Source organism: Lampris incognitus, chromosome 12 (assembly GCF_029633865.1).
Source record: "Lampris incognitus isolate fLamInc1 chromosome 12, fLamInc1.hap2, whole genome shotgun sequence".
NCBI classification, from domain to species: Eukaryota; Metazoa; Chordata; class Actinopteri; order Lampriformes; family Lampridae; genus Lampris; species Lampris incognitus.
Genome location: NC_079222.1, coordinates 49,390,882 through 49,408,758, shown reverse-complemented (window position 1 = coordinate 49,408,758; position 17,877 = coordinate 49,390,882). Strand labels below are relative to the sequence as shown.

The 17,877-nt window shown below is 44.7% G+C and overlaps 1 protein-coding gene across 1 annotated transcript; it reads right to left on the bottom strand.

Annotated features, from left to right (window-relative positions):
- Positions 1–23: 23 nt before the first annotated feature.
- On the bottom strand, positions 24–16,908 carry LOC130121881 (huntingtin-interacting protein 1-related protein-like). Its single transcript, XM_056290830.1, has 33 exons — positions 16,646–16,908; positions 16,394–16,460; positions 14,591–14,730; positions 14,392–14,448; positions 14,151–14,231; positions 13,380–13,456; positions 13,206–13,267; positions 12,945–13,085; positions 12,298–12,355; positions 12,139–12,214; positions 11,888–12,019; positions 11,650–11,772; positions 10,873–11,056; positions 10,673–10,761; positions 10,408–10,524; positions 9,145–9,246; positions 8,844–9,038; positions 8,502–8,612; positions 8,223–8,417; positions 7,983–8,130; positions 7,229–7,315; positions 7,031–7,138; positions 6,820–6,956; positions 6,123–6,233; positions 5,536–5,594; positions 5,421–5,451; positions 5,249–5,311; positions 3,019–3,119; positions 1,899–2,004; positions 1,636–1,759; positions 896–957; positions 179–754; positions 24–59 (listed from the first exon to the last, which is right to left on the bottom strand). The coding sequence occupies exons 1-33, from the start codon at positions 16,724–16,726 to the stop codon at positions 24–26; spliced, it is 3,837 nt and encodes a 1,278-aa protein (XP_056146805.1). The 5' UTR covers positions 16,727–16,908.
- Between the last annotated feature and the right edge of the window lie 969 nt (positions 16,909–17,877).

Sequence of the window (17,877 nt, the reverse complement as noted above, 5' to 3'; positions counted from 1 at the left end):
GATTCTTCTTCACCAGTGAGAATTCAGGTTTCTCCTGTTCCAGTCTCGCCTCTTCTGAACTGCAATTAAACATAATCCAAAAATGTCATAAGTGATGTCAAGTCATAAGTAACGTCATGCATTTACCATTCACTTGTGTGCACCTGGCACTAATAAACAGACTGGAGTCAGCACTTACTGCATTTTTCAGCAGGTTCCCAGATTTAACAAAGATGTTGTGCTTCTTTGCAGGGACTGGCTTGTTGACCTCTGCAGCACTGTGGGGGACTTCCTGGGGCTGAGAGGCTGAGTGAAGCTGGGAGGGGTTTGATGTGTATGGGGAAGGCTGAAATTGTGAAAACAGCAGGTAATCTGGTGTTTGGTGTAATGTGTGAGGCTGGGTTTGTGTGAAAGGCTGAGTTGGGACATAGGAATGGGAGGGTGTGTACGATTGAGACGGCGTGCGCACCTGGATCTGTGAGTAGGATTGCGCTGGTGTGTAAGACTGGGGTAGAGAAAAAGACTGATTTTGAGGTGGCAAGAATGGATTTGTTGTGAAACTCTGTGTGTTTAGGTAGGGCTTGGTTTGTGAGAAGGCCTGGGGTTCTTGTGTGGATTCTAGTAAAGTGGGTGGGGGTGGTGGGGGAAAACAATCAGCTTCTTCCTCTTCCTTAACGGAGGTTTCAGCGCCTTCAAATTCATAGTGTCTCTTCCTCAGCTCCCCCAGTCGGATACGCTGCTGTTCCAGGTGGTTCTCCAGCTCCAGAACCTTCACCTGAAGTGTTAATAAAACATTCCCTTGATTGACAGGAACCGTACTTGCCATCAACATAAAATAAATTACAAAAAGACAAAATTGCGGGGCATGAAGATCAGTCAGTCTTCAGCTCTTGAAGGGCCAAGTGGCATACAGTACCTGAGCCTCCATCTCTTCTTTCTTCAGCATGATCAAGGATATTCCAGAAAAGTCCATTGGGTCTGTGACGACAACAGGACAGTAATAATATCCACATTGGCAGAATCACATACACGATCACATACAGTAGAATAAATAACTTTTCAAATAGAAGACCCTTAATGAATACGTATACAGTTTATGGAGAGTATGAACCCCTGCCCTCCATCAGGCGGGTCAAAGTCCCACATTGCAGCTGCAATAAGCTGAGACACTCATTCATCCCCCAGTCAATCACACACTCAATCAAAACAGTATACCAAAAGGGCCAGCGCTGGCAGGGACTCAGGCGCATTAATAAGGACTGTGGTAAACAGGTCTAGTACAAAGGAGGTAATGACTATGGTGATGTCATTTGTAAAATACATAACGTGTATTCAGATGTGTAATTAACAATCTGTGTCAACGTTCTTGTATAATGTTTCACAGAGAGCAGCTGTGACCCAATGCAAATTTCAGAGGAATCTGACAGTGATGTTGTATGGTATGGTATGGTATGGCATGGCATGGCATGGCATGGCATGGCATGGTATGGTATGGTATGGCATAGCATGGTATGGTATGGCACGGCATGGTATGGTATGGCATGGTATGGTATAGATGGTATGGTATGGTATGGTATGACATGGCATGGCATGGCATGGTATGGTATGGTATGGTATGGCATGGTATGGTATCATACTCCTTAACTCCATTCCTACCTTTGTCAGTGATCTGCTGCTGTCCATGTTTGGTGGAGGTAACTACTACGGCTGCCATGTCGTTTACATATCTCGAGGCCTGCTGGAGAGTGTGCAGCTTCTTGTTGTTACGGTCAGCCTTCACCTGTAAATATGATTAACACAGCAGCACTCATCTGAATACTGAAAGTAACACGAGCGGTTGATCTGACTGTTTTGAAATAATTAGGGAAAATCCGGAATAACAATCTCTGTAAAGCAAACTTTTTAATTCGATTTTGTACCTTGGAGGCAGCAACTAGCTGAGCAGTGCTGGCAGCAATCTCGTGGGAACAGGCGATGAGCTCCTCATATTTACCTTGATCAGTCACAACCCGGTCAGCTGAATCTCTGTCGGAAAAGGGAGACATATACATACATGCTATAACTTCCTCAGGCTGATTTATCTTCCATTTTCATTGCATAGTAATGCAATGAAAAGCATTATCATCATTAGCATCATCATCATCATTATCAATGGTCACTCAAGGTCAAGTATGACCGTCCTCCCTCTGGGTCCTCAGGTGGGTGTAGAGGTCGATCCTGGAGCCCCATAATAGGAGGACACCTGTGCGTGACAGCTTTTTACGTGGAGAGGCTGATGCGCCTGCAGCCACCACACGGTCCTTGGCAGGGAGTGGCCAGAGTCCACTAGCATGGAGAACCACGACGATCAGGGACCACCCTATGCTGCAGTCTTCATCACTGCCACTGTGACCTGGAGACATTTTCCACCAGTTCCGCCAGTGAGGTCTTTGTTGGATTGCACTCTGTCTGGAACCTCCCCCTTGACCTATCCGCCTTGGGTGACCCTACCAGGAGCCAAGCTCCAGACGGCACAGCTCTTGGCATCATTGGTACACGCAAGCGTCTCCACCACGGCAAGGTGGCGATCCAGGAGAAGAAAGCATTACCAATCCATCATCACTAGCATTAAAGGTCCCATATTTTCGTTTTGTTAGCTCTTTTTTCTGCACTTAACTTATCTCTAACGCTGTTTTAAAAATTCATAAGAATGTTTTTCTCTTCCTGACAACTTGCATGCATATACTAATTATCCAACAACCGGGGTATGAGATTGGGGGAAGACCAGTGATCTTCTACCAACAAACTGAAACTAGCCATTAGCATACCAACGTCTATATTCTTCTAAAAATAGCCGATCATTGTTGTTAAATCAAGCTCCCTCCCCTCGCAAAATCGAAATCCCACCCAGTCGTTCCACTTCATCTGAGAATATGTCACATTTGATGGCGCTCTTAATGCCACTTCATGGGACCTTTAACTGTATTAACACGACTTGTAAGGTATTAGTCGTTTTTGTGTAATTTTTTTCTTGCTGAATGTGTGGCTCACGGTACTTACAGCATCTGTGTGGCACCCCAGCCCACAGTCTTGGAGGCAGAGATGAGTCCCTCTGTCCAGCGGGAGTTTTTGGCATAGAACTCTTGTACTGTTGCGGCTCCCTAAGGAGAGGATGAGAATATAATTCATACTTTCGGGTTGTGGATACTGATCCGGGTGTACTACGTTCAGACTCACTAAGTTGAAATAATGGATATTCAGAGTTGACTAAATATGTGACAAACTTTGTAGCTTTAACAAATATATCTTTGTACTGATGAACTAGAGTAGTATTACTGCCTTCAAGTTCAAGCATAGATCTCAGTTGTATAAAAACAATCCCACAAGATCAGATTCAGTACAACTAAGGGGAGAAAAGTGTGATGTGATGCAGCTTGAGTAAATACAATTAACATTATTATTCATCCAAGAAATGTGCTGTTGTTCTGAGACAACAGTGGGGAGTGGGGCAGGCTAAGCTAACTGCTAGCCCATGCAGACCGGCAGTTCTGACAATACCGAGGCCAGTGTGGCGGCAGCGTTGCCTGGCGTCGCCTGTTTTTGGTGTCATTGCGTGGAATGTGCGGAGGTCTGTCGAGGGTGTCTGGCTGGGACAGCTAGCGTTGGATCAGCTGGGGGAGCCTGGTCTGCTGCATCCTGATGGCCCAAGGACCACGGCCCCTGCCTAGAGCTGTGTCCGAGGAGGAGACACCAAGGGCAGTCTGACAGGATGCAGGAGCGGGCAGGCTAAGCTAGCCCGTGCAGACCGGCAGTTCCGACAGTCATCCTGGCTCGTTCCCTTGGACAGTGATTTTTTTTTTCAGTTTGGATATACACTCACCGGCCACTTTATTAGGCACACCTGTCCAACTGCTCGTTAACGCAAATTTCTAATCAGCTAATCACATGGCAGCAACTCAATGCATTTAGGCATGTAGACATGGTCAAGACGATCTGCTGCAGTTCAAACCGAGCATCAGAATGGGGAAGAAAGGTGATTTAAGTGACTTTGAACGTGGCATGGTTGTTGGTGCCAGACGGGCTGGTCTGAGTATTTCAGAAACTGCTGATCTACTGGGATTTTCACGCACAACCATCTCTAGTGTTTACAGAGAATGCTCCGAAAAAGAGAAAATATCCAGTGAGCGGCAGTTCTGTGGGCGAAAATGCCTTGTTGATGCCAGAGGTCAGAGGAGAATGGCCAGACTGGTTCGAGCTGATAGAAAGGCAACAGTAACTCAAATAACCACTCATTACAACCGAGGTATGCAGAAGAGCATCTCTGAATGCACAACACGTCGAACCTTTAGGCAGATGGGCTACAGCAGCAGAAGACCACACCGGGTGCCACTCCTGTCAGCTAAGAACAGGAAACTGAGGCTACAATTCGCAGCCTTGTATCAACGGTTCAGGCTGGTGGTGGTGGTGTAATGGTGTGGGGGACATTTTCTTGGCACACTTTGGGCCCCTTAGTACCAATTGAGCATCGTGTCAACGCCACAGCCTACCTGAGTATTGTTGCTGACCATGTCCATCCCTTTATGACCACAGTGTTCCCATCTTCTGATGGCTACTTCCAGCAGGATAACGCGCCATGTCATAAAGCTCAAATTATCTCAGACTGGTTTCTTGAACATGACAATGAGTTCACTGTACTCAAATGGCCTCCACAGTCACCAGATCTCAATCCAATAGAGCACCTTTGGGATGTGGTGGACCGGGAGATTCGCATCATGGATGTGCAGCCGACAAATCTGCAGCAACTGCGTGATGCTATCATGTCAATATGGACCAAACTCTCTGAGGAATGTTTCCAGTACCTTGTTGAATCTATGCCACGAAGGATTAAGGCAGTTCTGAAGACAAAAGGGGGTCCAACCCGGTACTAGCAAGGTGTACCTAATAAAGTGGCCGGTGAGTGTATGTGTTAGTTTTCTTCATTATTTCTTCATTATTTCCGTACATGAAATGACAAATAAAGTGTTCCTGATTCCTGAGACTGTGGTTGAGCTGAACGTTCACAGTGAACTTGTAAACGCATTGCTTGGAGATGTCACCCATGGTACGAGGATGTGCTAACCAACTCCCAAAGGTTTGATGCTAGAGATCATAAGCCCCAGAGGTGGACATGAGTCCTTGTAGCCATGTAAAGATAAATCATTGCTCGGTGCAAACCTGAATTCTTTCATTTGAAAAGTACAGGGGAATGTAAGAATCTCTCCCCTTGAACCTTAAATGTGAATTCACTCACCCTGCCTCCTTCCACTATATCTTTTTGTAAGTCAGTAGCAGCTGTCACCAGCATATGAATAGCCTGGGGTGGAGAGAGAGACAAAGAGAATGGAGGATGAATTAATAACTATTTGAAATATGAATCCTGATCACCATTCACAGAAAAGGATCTGAGACCAGCAGCCTCTTACCTTCATCAAATCCGAACAGGATCCAAGAATACTGTGGTAAGGAAGAACAGAACCAGCAGGTGAGACAGTGAAGTAGAGACCGTGTAGAATACATTACAGAACATATTTCACTCACCTTTGGTTTACTTTGAGTTTTATGCCAGTTGTGTCCCTTTTTGTCTGACTTATTATCTCCTTAGAAAGAAAACAAATGGGCATGATGGTGTTATCACACTGCATGACAGTATTCCTCTTCTTCTCTCAGCTTATTCCCCATTCCCCATTCCAACCACTAACCAACAACTGGGGTACGAGATTGGGGGAAGACCTGCGATCTTCTACTAACAAACTGAAACTAGCCACTAGCATATCAATGTCTCCATCATCTTCTTCTTCTTTTGGTTTATTCCCTGTCACCACAGCGGATTTTACAGTTTTCCTCAGTATCCTGTGAGGACACAGTGCCAATGGTGGCCGTTGTCAACCCGGGCCGTGACCGACCCAGTATGGAGCCTCGACCGATCCAGTATGGTCTTGTCAAGCCGCATAATGATATGGCAAAATATTATGTCGGATGTTCCTTCATGACAGAACCACTAACCCTGTGGACGGGGGCTCAGGTAAAGCACTGGATGCCATCCCAGTATTCATGGACTCACACCCGTGCCAGTCGTGTGTGTGTGTGGTATTAATTTATCTTTATAATTGCACGAGTTTTCTTACATCCATGCGCAGCACAGCCTCCTCAATAGCAGTGGATGTGGCGAGCATCTCTTTATCCACCACGTCTCCTAGCACTTCCCTTAACACATCTTGTCCTTTTGGTTGTAGCTCCTAAAAATGACAAAATCAAAATTTATCGTCAAGTCAAGTTTATTTATATAGCACATTTAAAACAATCACAGTTGAACCAAAGTGCTGCACGAGCTTAAAATACAATATAAAAGAAGTGACACACATGAATATAAAAATATATGTAAAGAAGACATAATAAAATAAAGAATATAAAATGTAAACAATGAAACATAAAAATATATTTGCACAATAAAATCACGGTGTCAAGCTCAACTTGAATTGAATGCCAGCCAGAAGAGGTAGGTCTGTAACCATGATTTAAAAGATTTTATAGTATGCATTATAGCCTACTCTACCCCCCAAAATATTAAAATACTGGAAAATGGGATCCTCTTTGCTCTAATGATCATTTCAGCATGGTTTAACACAGTAGTTAGAAAAACCTGCGACCAAGACTTCTATGTAATCTATTTGGCACACTGTGGATCAGCTCCAAAAACAAAAGACAGTAGTGCTTCCTTACGTGTATGGAACTTTGTATGAATTTTCATTTCTTGACTTGGCAGACTGCTTCCTCCACTACAGATAAACCATACAGAGAAAATCTCACTGGGCAAAACCAAACCTGTCCCAAGGTGAGAATGCGCTGGACAATGCTGCGTATGGCGGCGGGGTCTGCTCTCTGTAAGGTGGCTTGAAGCTTCAGCTCCTTCAGGTATTGCAGACAGTGGTTGGCACAGTCCCGGCAGCTGTTAGTCAAACCTAAATAAGAAAAGGAGACAAGTTGCGGCTACGGCAATGCCCGAAGCTGGTATGCATGTGTGCACGTGTCTTACGGTCAGCTTGATCAGTGGGAGCAGAGTGGGAGGTTGCTGATCCATTCACAATGGTGTCAGCAGCGAGGTGGGAGAATTGTGTTACCGCTCTCAACAAACCACTGGCATCTAGAGTGAACAGAGGAGGGTCACATAAACCCCTTCAGATACAGGCTTTCTTTTTAGCCGACTCATGCAAACGCATGAACTTTTACACACCGTTCTTGTTTCCCAGGTAGATCAGGTGGCTCTGCTGCATTTTGTCTATGGAGCTCAGCGTTATCTCTGCTCGATTTATCAAGTAGTCTGAAAGAAAGGAAGCAACGATGTGAACAAGGTAACAGCGTATGGCAAGAATGAGGGAAAAGCCATCCATACATCCATTGCCCAAACTGTTTATCCAACTCAGGGTCGCGGCATGCTGGAGCCTATCCCAGCATTCACTGGGCGGCAGGTGGGGAGACACCCTGGACAGTCTATCACAGGGCCGACACATTCTCACCTAGGGACAATTCACCTGACCCACATGTCTTTGGACTGTGGGAGGAAACCGGAGCCTCCGCAGGAAACCCACACACACACGGAGACAACATGCAAACCCCACGCAGAGGATGACCTGGGTTGACCCCCAAGGTTGGACTACGCCGGGGCTCGAACCCAGGACCCTCTTGCCACGGGGCTTCCCCGCCAACCACTGCGCCACTGTGCCGCCCTTATATAATAAAGGGTATTAGTGCTAATAAAGAGTATTCTATTCTATTCTACCAAACCTCTACTTAAAAAGCCACACCTCAATCCAGGGAAAGGATTAGGGTTAGGGATAAGGATTAGGAATAAGGGAAAATAAATTGCTGAATTTACTAGGATTAATTACCCAATTCACACTTAAAACGTGGTGTTGGCGCTGGGGCTGAGAAAACCTGATAACTTGTTTGAATGGATAAACGAGTGACTCCGTCAGCAAACACCTTACCAGGCGAGCTAGTGCAGCGGACATGTATAGGGTCGTCCAGTTTAGCCACAGCGTCTAGCACGATGCCCTCGGCTTCCACCACAGCACACTGGAGCAGACAAAACTGCTCCTCCTGTAACTTCTGGATCAGCTCGTTTTCACGACAGGCCTTCATTAACACACACACACAAATAGTAATCCAGCAAAAGATTATGAAATTCACGAGAGTTTTACTGTTCTTTTGTTCACAGTCACACACACCTGCTGCTGCAGTTGGATCTGTAAGCTGCCCAGTTCTCTGTTGCTCCTCTGTCTCTCCTGGTCCAGTGAGCTCTGCTGCTGTTGTGCTTGCTGTCTCAAGGAGGCGAGCTCTGCGTCCTTCTCCCTGGAAGATCGCAGTAGCACATCTCTCTCTGCCTGCATCCCTGCTAAAGTACTGCTCATCTGGGAGCCAGTCTGGGGAACATAAAGACCAATACCTTTTCTCGTGGTACTTCATAGATCATGTCAGACAGAGGAGGATGTTGCTAGTGTTGTTACCATCTCTTTGTGTTGCAGGGCATTATTTGTATGCGACACTTCTGCTCGTGCCAGTTCCAGCTCTCGTCTCAGCCTGTCAATCTCTAGTCTCTGCTCTGCATTGATGGCAAGCTAGAAAACATGGACATCATGCACACGTGAATGTGAATTCAGTGACTTTCCCTTCAGCTGACTCAAATAAGTTGACGTTATAAAGTTTTCTTCCCCAGGACAGAATTGTTTCCCGCTAATTTGGTTTGCAATCATCAGTGTTGGGTTCCTTCAGCCTTCCGGTATAGTCTCCAGAGTGATTTCTTGGTTATTTCCTGTGAAAAGTTTGATCTTCAGCCACAAGTCCTATACCTGTTGCTGTAGCTGAGCCCTCAAGGAGTCCAGTTCTCTGTTGTTCCTGTCCCTCTCCAGGTCCAAAAAGCTTTGCTGCTGTTGTGCTTGCTGTCTCAGGGAGGCGAGCTCTGCGTCCTTCTCGCTGGAAGATCGCAGGAGCACATCTCTCTCTGCCTGCAGCCCTGCTAGGGTACCACTCATCTGGGAACCCTCCTGAAGAGCGCCAAAGTAAGATAAAGCAGTGGAAAAATACATAAAAATAAGCAGAATTCACTCTTGCATGAACGTGTCAATATTTTTGTATTTGCATCCGTGTTACCATGTCTTTATTTGCCAGTGAACTGTGAACATGAGCCAGCTCTGCTCTCTGCTCCAGCAGCACTTTGTTCAGTCTGTCAATCTCCTGCTGCTGCTGATCCACCTGACCAGGAAAGATATACTTTAGTTATACTCAGTTTATGCGATACTGTTGGGGATGATTTGGTAAAAGGAGGGGATATTGTAAAATGCATCTTATTGGATTTGAGCTGTTTCCAGCAGGCTTGCATCACTCCAAATCTGGCATCTCTTTATTGGCAACCTGTTGTGTTTCAAACTGATTCCAAGGGTTTGCAGATGCATTTCAAAGCATACTTAGGTTTGAGGACAAGCCATACAACAGACCTCTCAACTGCCAGTGACCCAGCGATCAGTGATCCTTCGGCTGCTGTAAAGTCTCTTAATACTAAAGGGGAGAATGTGTATGTCTTTAGGGAATCTAGGTTCTGCAACAACCTGCCTGAGGATCTTAAACTAGAAGAACCACTAGCATCTGCATCTAAATCACCTGTAAGACATGTCAATTCACCTTTTATAATGTTTCATTGATTTTACAGATTTGCTTGTAAAAAAAAAAAATATATATATATATATATTTTTTTTTTTTTTTTACATTTCCCCCCCCTTTTCTCCAAATTGTACTTGGCCAATTACCCCACTCTTCCGAGCCGTCCCAGTCGCTGCTACACCCCCTCTGCTGATCCGGGGAGGGCTGCAGACTACCACATGCCTCCTCCGATACATGTGGAGTCGCCAGCCGCTTCTTTTCACCTGACAGTGAGGAGTTTCGCCAGGGGGACGTAGCGCATGGGAAGATCATGCTATTCCCCCCAGTCTCCCCCCCCCCCGGGACAGGCGCCCCGACCGACCAGAATACGCGCTAGTGCAGCGACCAGGACACATACCCACATCCGGCTTCCCACCCGCAGACACGGCCATGTGTGTCTGTAAGGACGCCCGACCAAGCCGGAGGTAACACGGGGATTCGAACCACCGATGTTGATAGGCAATGGAATAGACCACTACTCTAATATTCAAGTTAATTAAAATGTTTTTTTTTTTGCTTTTATGAATACCAAGTGCATTATTATCATAATTATCATTATTATCAGCAGTAGTGGAGGGAGTTTCATTGGCACATGAAGTAGCAGTAGTAGTATATGAGTAACAAGACTTAGTTTAAAGCTCAGAGTTTGCCTATTTTTCCCCCTCATGGTTAGATTATGTGAGGCAGTACTGCAACTGAGGGTTAAGAAGACCCCACCTTGCTCCTCTGCTCTCGGCGGAGGTGCTCCAACTCACTGGATATCTGCTGTTTGGCTCTGAGCAGATCCTCTTGGTTTTGTTTTGCATTGCTGAACAGCTTCACCACATCTGCATTCTGCACACACACACACACACACACACAACATTTCATCAATTAATACATAATTCACAATAAATAGAACATAAATCATCAGACAGTGACTGACAGATTAAAACAGAGATGTATGGACATACAAAAACATTCATCATAAGGACAAATTTACCTTCTTCATTAAGTCTGCATGGCTGGTAACCAGCTCAGCATGTCTCTCTTTGAGCTGGGAAAAACGAAGCTCTGCTGCCTGTGCTCGAGCTGTGTCAAAAAAAACAAAAAAAAAACAGGATGAGCTTGGGTTGAATAACATGACTGATTAACATTTGTGTGTCTTGTCTGATCAGACAAATTTAAGAAATGGATCCTCACTGTCTGCCTCCTTGTATCCCAGCTGAGCCCCTGCATTGGCGACATTGGTGCACCGTAAAGCCTCCACTTCCATCCGCAGGTGTTCATTTTCCACCAGTGCCATCTGCTTATGGGTGCGCTGCTCTTCCAGCTCAGCTTCCAAATTATTAACTTGAGACTTCAACTCTGTCACACACCTCTGGGCCTGTGACAGAAACAACAGGGATGCCAAGCTTTTTTTTCTTCCCCCTTTTTCTCCCCAAATGTACCCGGCCAATTACCCCATTGTTCCGAGCCGTCCCAGTCGCTGCTCCACCCCCTCTGCCGATCCGGGGAGGGCTGCAGACTACCACATGCCTCCTGTGATACATGTGGAGTCGCCAGCCGCTTCTTTTCACCTGACAGTGAGGAGTTTCACCAGGGGGACGTAGCGTGCTATTCCTCCCAGTTCCCCCTCACCACTGAACAGGCGCCCCGGCCGACCAGAGGAGGCGCTAGTGCAGCGATCAGGACACATTACCCACATACAGCTTCCCACCCGCAGACACGGCCAATTGTGTCTGTAAGGACACCTGACCAAGCCGGAGGCAACACGGGGATTGGAACCGATGATCCCCGTGTTGGTAGGCAACGGATAGACCGCTATGCTACCCGGAGGCCCCGAAGCCATGCTTTAAAACCATGGCGCGCGCACACACACACACACACACACACACACACACACACACACACACACACACACACACACACACACACACACACACACACACACACACACACACACACACACACACATACCTCGGTCTTGATGAGACGCAGCTCTGGCTTGAGCACCTCCAGCTCCCTCCTTAGACTCTCTGTTTCCTGGTCATTTCGTTCAATTCCCACATCTGGAAGTCCCATTTGGCTGAGCAAATAGTACTGCAGCAGCACACAAACATCTGTCACGATATTGTCATGATATAAAACAAACAAATAGAAACACCAACTGCACATATGAGCAGGGTTCAGTCATTTCCCTTCAGTTTAACAGAACCTGTGGCATCTGTGGCACTTGCTCAGGCTGCGGCTCCAGCTCCTCTTCCACATCGTACTCCTCATTGGGCATCACTACCACTGGTTTCTTGTATTCTGCCAGGGCAGCAGCACGAAGGAAGTTTGGAGGTGACTATAGGTATTTCCCAATAGAAAAAAAAAAGATAAATTAATCACCACATGCACAAAATATGCACAAAGCATGAGTTCATAGAAAAACACTGTAATGAATATCCCTGAAACTGTACTTACGTCTGGTAAGTCTGGAATTAGGATGACACTTTTAAAAAACTCCATTTCTCTGGCTCTGTCAAAAAACTGAGTGAGGCTGAAAAAGAGAATGGCGTTAACACTTGGTTCTTTGATCCATGTGCGATCCGACCCACGTTCTCTGCCTGAACGATCCCTTACCTGCTGAAAAGCTCACGGAAACGCTCCCTGTGTCCAAGAAGAGCGTCTGCTGCAATGCCTGCGAAGAAGAGGCTCAAGATCTCAACGAGAACTTTCTTGTTAAAATAACTAAAAAATAAATTAAATAAAATAAATGTCCTTAAAATAAATAAAAACAAAAATATCTAAAATTATATTTTATATAAAATTAATTTATATTTTTAGTTTAGATAAATATTTTATTTTTACATTTTATATCAATTATATTTTATATACATATAATTTTCTGCAGATAAATTATATATATAAAATGTTATATAAATACAATTATATTATAATATATATAAAAATAAATACAAATTTCTTAAAATAAATTTTGCTCTGCTTGTCACAGCAACGAAATTGCAGGTGTGTCAACCTTAAATGGTGCATACATAAAAGAGATAAGCAATATAAAGTATCAGCAATAACAAGTACAGAGTCTAAACAATAAAAGTTGAAAATATAAGCCATATAAGGTGTAAAATACAATACAGTTAAAGATAAAATACAACTCACAAGGTGCAAAAACATCATCAGCAAAAACGCAGTAAAGGGCTGGGGTAGATTTAGGGTTCCATTCAGGGCAAATGTGTGTTTGGCTGCATGTGCTGATGTGGACTACTCACGGCTGTGAAGTTTGAACATCAATTTGACTGAAAAATGATAGAGAAAACTGCAGTCCAGTATGAGGGGTATTAGAGGAGCTAGTCGGCACTGCCCTGCTGGAGTTGTGGACTTGGCACCATTGGCGTCCAGCTGGCGCAAAACTGTTACCAAGACCAAACACAAAGAGACAGGTTTTCATTTACAGAATCTTTCCAATAATTGGGACGATGAAGCAATCACATCTGAAGAGGACAGAGAGATGCATCTGCCTATGGACTAACCCGTCTCAGCCATCTTTAGCCCAGCATCCAGATAGTCCAGCAGCTCCTGCGTCATGTCTAACCTGTAACATGTTAAAGCCAGGTTCAGGTTCTTCAATGCTAGATTGCGGTTTTTACAGTTGCAGTTACTCATTATCAAATCTAATGAATTTTGGACAGGAAGTAGAGACTTACACTTTGTTCATGTCACCAGTAGCCTCCCTTTCCACAGTCTCATCAGTAGCTTCAAGACTACCTGGGATTGTCTTGTACTGTGGAAAAAATTAACATTTGAGTTTATTATTGGCAAAATGTGACTTTACATAAGAGCTTGTCATTTAACAGCATTTAACATCATTTATGATCCATAAAGTAGGCTAGAAAGCAATTTTTTAATTTTGATTTTGAGATACTTTATTGATCCCCGTGGGGAAATTATGCTCATTTAACACATCCCAGCTGTGTAGCTTGGAGCAGTGGGCAGCCACCGTGCACCACCCGGGGACCAACTACAGTTCATCTTGCCATGCCTTGGTCGAGGGCACAGACAGGAGTATTAACCCTAACATGCATGTCTTTTTGATGGCGGGGGAAACCGGAGCACCCAGAGAAAACCCACCGCAGACATGGGTAGAACATGCAAACTCCACACAGAGGATGGCCTGGGATGACACCCAAGGTTGGACAACACTGGGGTTCGAACCTAGGACCTTCTTGCTGAGAAGCAACAGCCATTATGCCTAGCCTCAAGTACTGCAAGTCTTTTTTTAATCTTGCCTCAATCCAAAGTATCTCCGATGCCATAAACTTCTACAAAATACAGCAGCTCATCCCACCCCCGGCATCACTTATCAGTCCTGCAACTAACGAGATTTGCTGATCACTTTCACAAAGAGGAGAGGTTGGACCCCGAAATTATACTTCTGACCTTTAAACTTTTTATGAATCAATGAGTTGTGATTTTACCTTCACGTGAAATTGCATCTTGATGCAGAGGAATTTGGCAGACAAGGCCACAATGTGTCCATATCGATCATGCAAGTTCCCCTAGGGGAAAAAAAACCCGAGACATTTCATTTTTATCGTTCCTTCACATTTGGATGCCACATAAATGTTAAGAAACTGGTTGGAAGTCAATGCATGTTTGTGTTAAGTTATGTTTGGAGTGTTGTTTTTTTACCAGCCGTTTCCTCACTGTACTACTCACCCAGAGAATGCCCATAGAGCTGACGTCGTGACAGTATCTGTGGGAGTCTTTAACAGCCTGTGGATCACATAAGACACGGGTTGCATGTGAAACAGGCACGCCACTACAAGGTGAGTGAGCAAGGAAAAAGCAAACAAGATGAATTAAACAAGAAAATCAATGTTGCACTTGGGGAAAAAACAATTCAGTATTTGCTTACATTTGGGTGTCCATCCCTTAGTACTTTGTGAACCATGTAACAGAATTTCCAGCTTATCATGGAGTTGCTTGACAGAGGCAGGTTCCGCACATAGGACCAAAAGGTGGTGGCTCCACCTTCTTTATGCGTCCCCATGATGACATCCACAAAGTTGTCAAGGAAAGTCCGATGAGAAAAATAGAAATATGCTCGGTAGGCAACAAGACATCTACGGGAATGAACAATAACTATAAGGCCATTCACAGCATATTCGAAATACTGTAACGACCACGGAAGTGTAAACTCGCTAGCCCGTTGGCTAACGGGTCAGACCCTTTAGCTGACTGGTTAAGTAGTCGCCCGTGGTGCGGGAGACCCGGGTTCGCGTCCCGGTTGCCCCCCCTCCCCCCGAATTCGCAACATTGGTGTCAGAAGTGGGATGGTGAGATGGTGAGGTCATCAGAAGCGTGTGCCCTGGTATGCCGAAGCGTGGGGACACGCCTCCCGAAGGAGTGGGGGTAGTGTCTCGCTAGCCTCTTGACTAAGGGGTGGGACCCTTTAGTCCAGTGTTTCTCAACCGGGGGTCCGCGGACCCCTAGTGGTCCGTGGTGTAATTGCAAGGGGTCCGTGAAAATAAAATATCTTTTAAAAAAAGATCCTATGACATTTATAGAAATAGGATTATTTTACTCAAATGCGACTGAGACCTTTATCTAGCTAAACTATAAAGGGTAACAGGACTTTTTTCTCTAATTACATCTGTTTCACAAGTGTAATTTATTGTATTTTAATAAGAGATCTCGCTCCCATTTGCATTGTTAAAAGTTACTGCATAAAAATTCTGTTGTTACATATATCTGAAAGTTACTGAATACATATTCTGTTCTGTTACATATATCTGAAAGTTACTGCATAAGAATTCTGTTTTGTTACATATATCTGAAAGTTACTGCATAAGAATTCTGTTTTGTTAACTATATCTGAAAGTTACTGAATACATATTCTGTGTTGTTACATATATCTGAAAGTTACTGAATACATATTCTGTTTTGTTACATATATCTGAAAGTTACTGAATACATATTCTGTGTTGTTACATATATCTGAAAGTTACTGAATACATATTCTGTTTTGTTACATATATCTGAAAGTTACTGAATACATATTCTGTTTTGTTAACTATATCTGAAAGTTACTGAATACATATTCGGTTTTGTTAACTATATCTAAGTTACAACTGAAAGCTCTTATTTTTGCCCCAAAGAGTGAATAAATGCTATAATGCAATTTAAACTGCAGTTTCTACTGCTTCTATCAAATTGCAACCCCCCTCCCCCAAGATCAGGTGGAGGGGTCCTCAGGGTAGATCAAAAATACGCAGGGGGTCCAGGACCCCAAAAAGGTTGAGAACCACTGATCTAGTCGACTGGTTAAGTAGTCGCCCGTGGTGAGAGAGATCCGGGTTCGCGTCCCGGCTGCGGCAGTTCCCGGCTGCCCCTTGAAGTCGCTACAGTATTTTCTCGAAAGTTATTTAAGAAGTACTCTGATGACAAATGGGACACTGTTGTAAGAAGTGTGGTTAGATAACTTAGTTTACACGCTGCACAAAAACACATTCCCACGTCCTTAATATGTGTTGTCTGTAAAGGCAACCAGCGGGTTGTTTCCATTAGCTGTTTCAGTGTGTAAACTACTAATAAGACCCGCTAGCTAACGGGTCTGACCCTTTAGCCGAGCGGTTAGTGATGTCGCCTTGTGGTGCAGTACACCCCGTATCGAATCCCGCACCGGGCAAGAAAGTAAGCGGTTACACTGGTGTAAGGATATTACGCACATATTTCTCCTTCGGCGGTGTTTCACTCGAGGTGAGGGTCTTGCTGATGCTGTGCAGCTGAAAGAGAAGAGGGGTCCAGTGTCGTTAGACCCACCAGCACCGCGGCAACAAACAGGCTTCCTATTGGTTAGCAAAACAGGGAACGCTTTCTCCATTTGATATCGCTTGGTAAGCTAGAAACACGGCAGGAACAGAGGAAATGAGAGACTTTACTGATATTCAGTAAGTAGTCGGTGGCCCACCTGCTGTTTGCCGAACTGCTCTTTTTCCGCAGCCAAAGCTTTTTCAGTCTTATTGTCACTTTTACTCTTCGTTTTACTCATCCCGGAGTCGTGGTCCGCTTCAACAAACTGACCAATGGGAAGTCGCCCCGTTGAGGGTCACCGACAGTCTACCTGACAACAGTCTGAAGGCTCGAGCGCCTCTTAACCTATGACCTTTAACTCGCCGTTCACGCCGTGTAGCTGCTGCTGCTTCTTCTTCTCCTGCTTCTTCTTCTTCTTCTTCTTCTCAGGTTTGTTCCCTGTTTCCCAGAGGTAAACGTAAATTGGTAACGTAAAAAAGAAAAAAAAGTCGCAAAAAAAACCCCTCCAACGCACTGAAACTTCTTAAATAACAGTTCCAGTCCGTAGTTAAGGGCGAATTATGAAACCGAAGCGCTAATCGTATGTTTAAAAATAATCCCTGCTGTATTCGGAGTACAAAATATAATCCCCTCGTAGAGAAATGGGCTCGCAGCTCTGTACCTATACCAATGTTTTATCACGGGCAGTGAGAGGAGCGCAGAGGCAACAGCGGCGACCAACTCCTGACGCCTTCTCTCTGAGTCGTCAGGCAGGTTTCTGGGCAGGGCAACTTGAATGGCAGACGAACCATTCTGCAGCCCTGCAAGACTGGTTTCAGTCCCACTCAGAATAGACCTTTAAAAAACAATCTCACACAGGAAAAATAAAATAATACAAACATGCATACTCCAAAAAGCACACACTGTAAGGAAGTGCCACAATGTTACACTGTCTTCAGATTAAATACAATTTTTTTTTAAAAAGTCATAACAGTCTGAGTTACATTCTTTAATTTTTAATTACATTCTTTAATGATTAACACTAGTCCTTTTTGCTGAAGGCGTTATAATTCAGCTAAGGGCTGTGCATGTGGCCGACAACGAAGGTTCATTTTTGTGTTTTACTGTGATACCAGACTAAACAGTGGCCCCATCTTGTCAGCAATGGTGTCACAGTCTAGGCAGGAAGTTCTTCCAAAAAAAAATGTGTTCGTACTAGTTAATGTCTGCAGTCCACGTGAATCTTTGGCACCGTGATGGGGGCAGGCTTTGGGTGGAGTTTCACTGGTCTGTTGAAAGAAATAAAAGTTGGTGTGGCTATGGCTTCAAACGCCCATTATGACGCGTAGATATTTCACACCCTCGATTTTGCACCCTATCAAACAGGGAGAAAGATGAAGATGAAGAGGG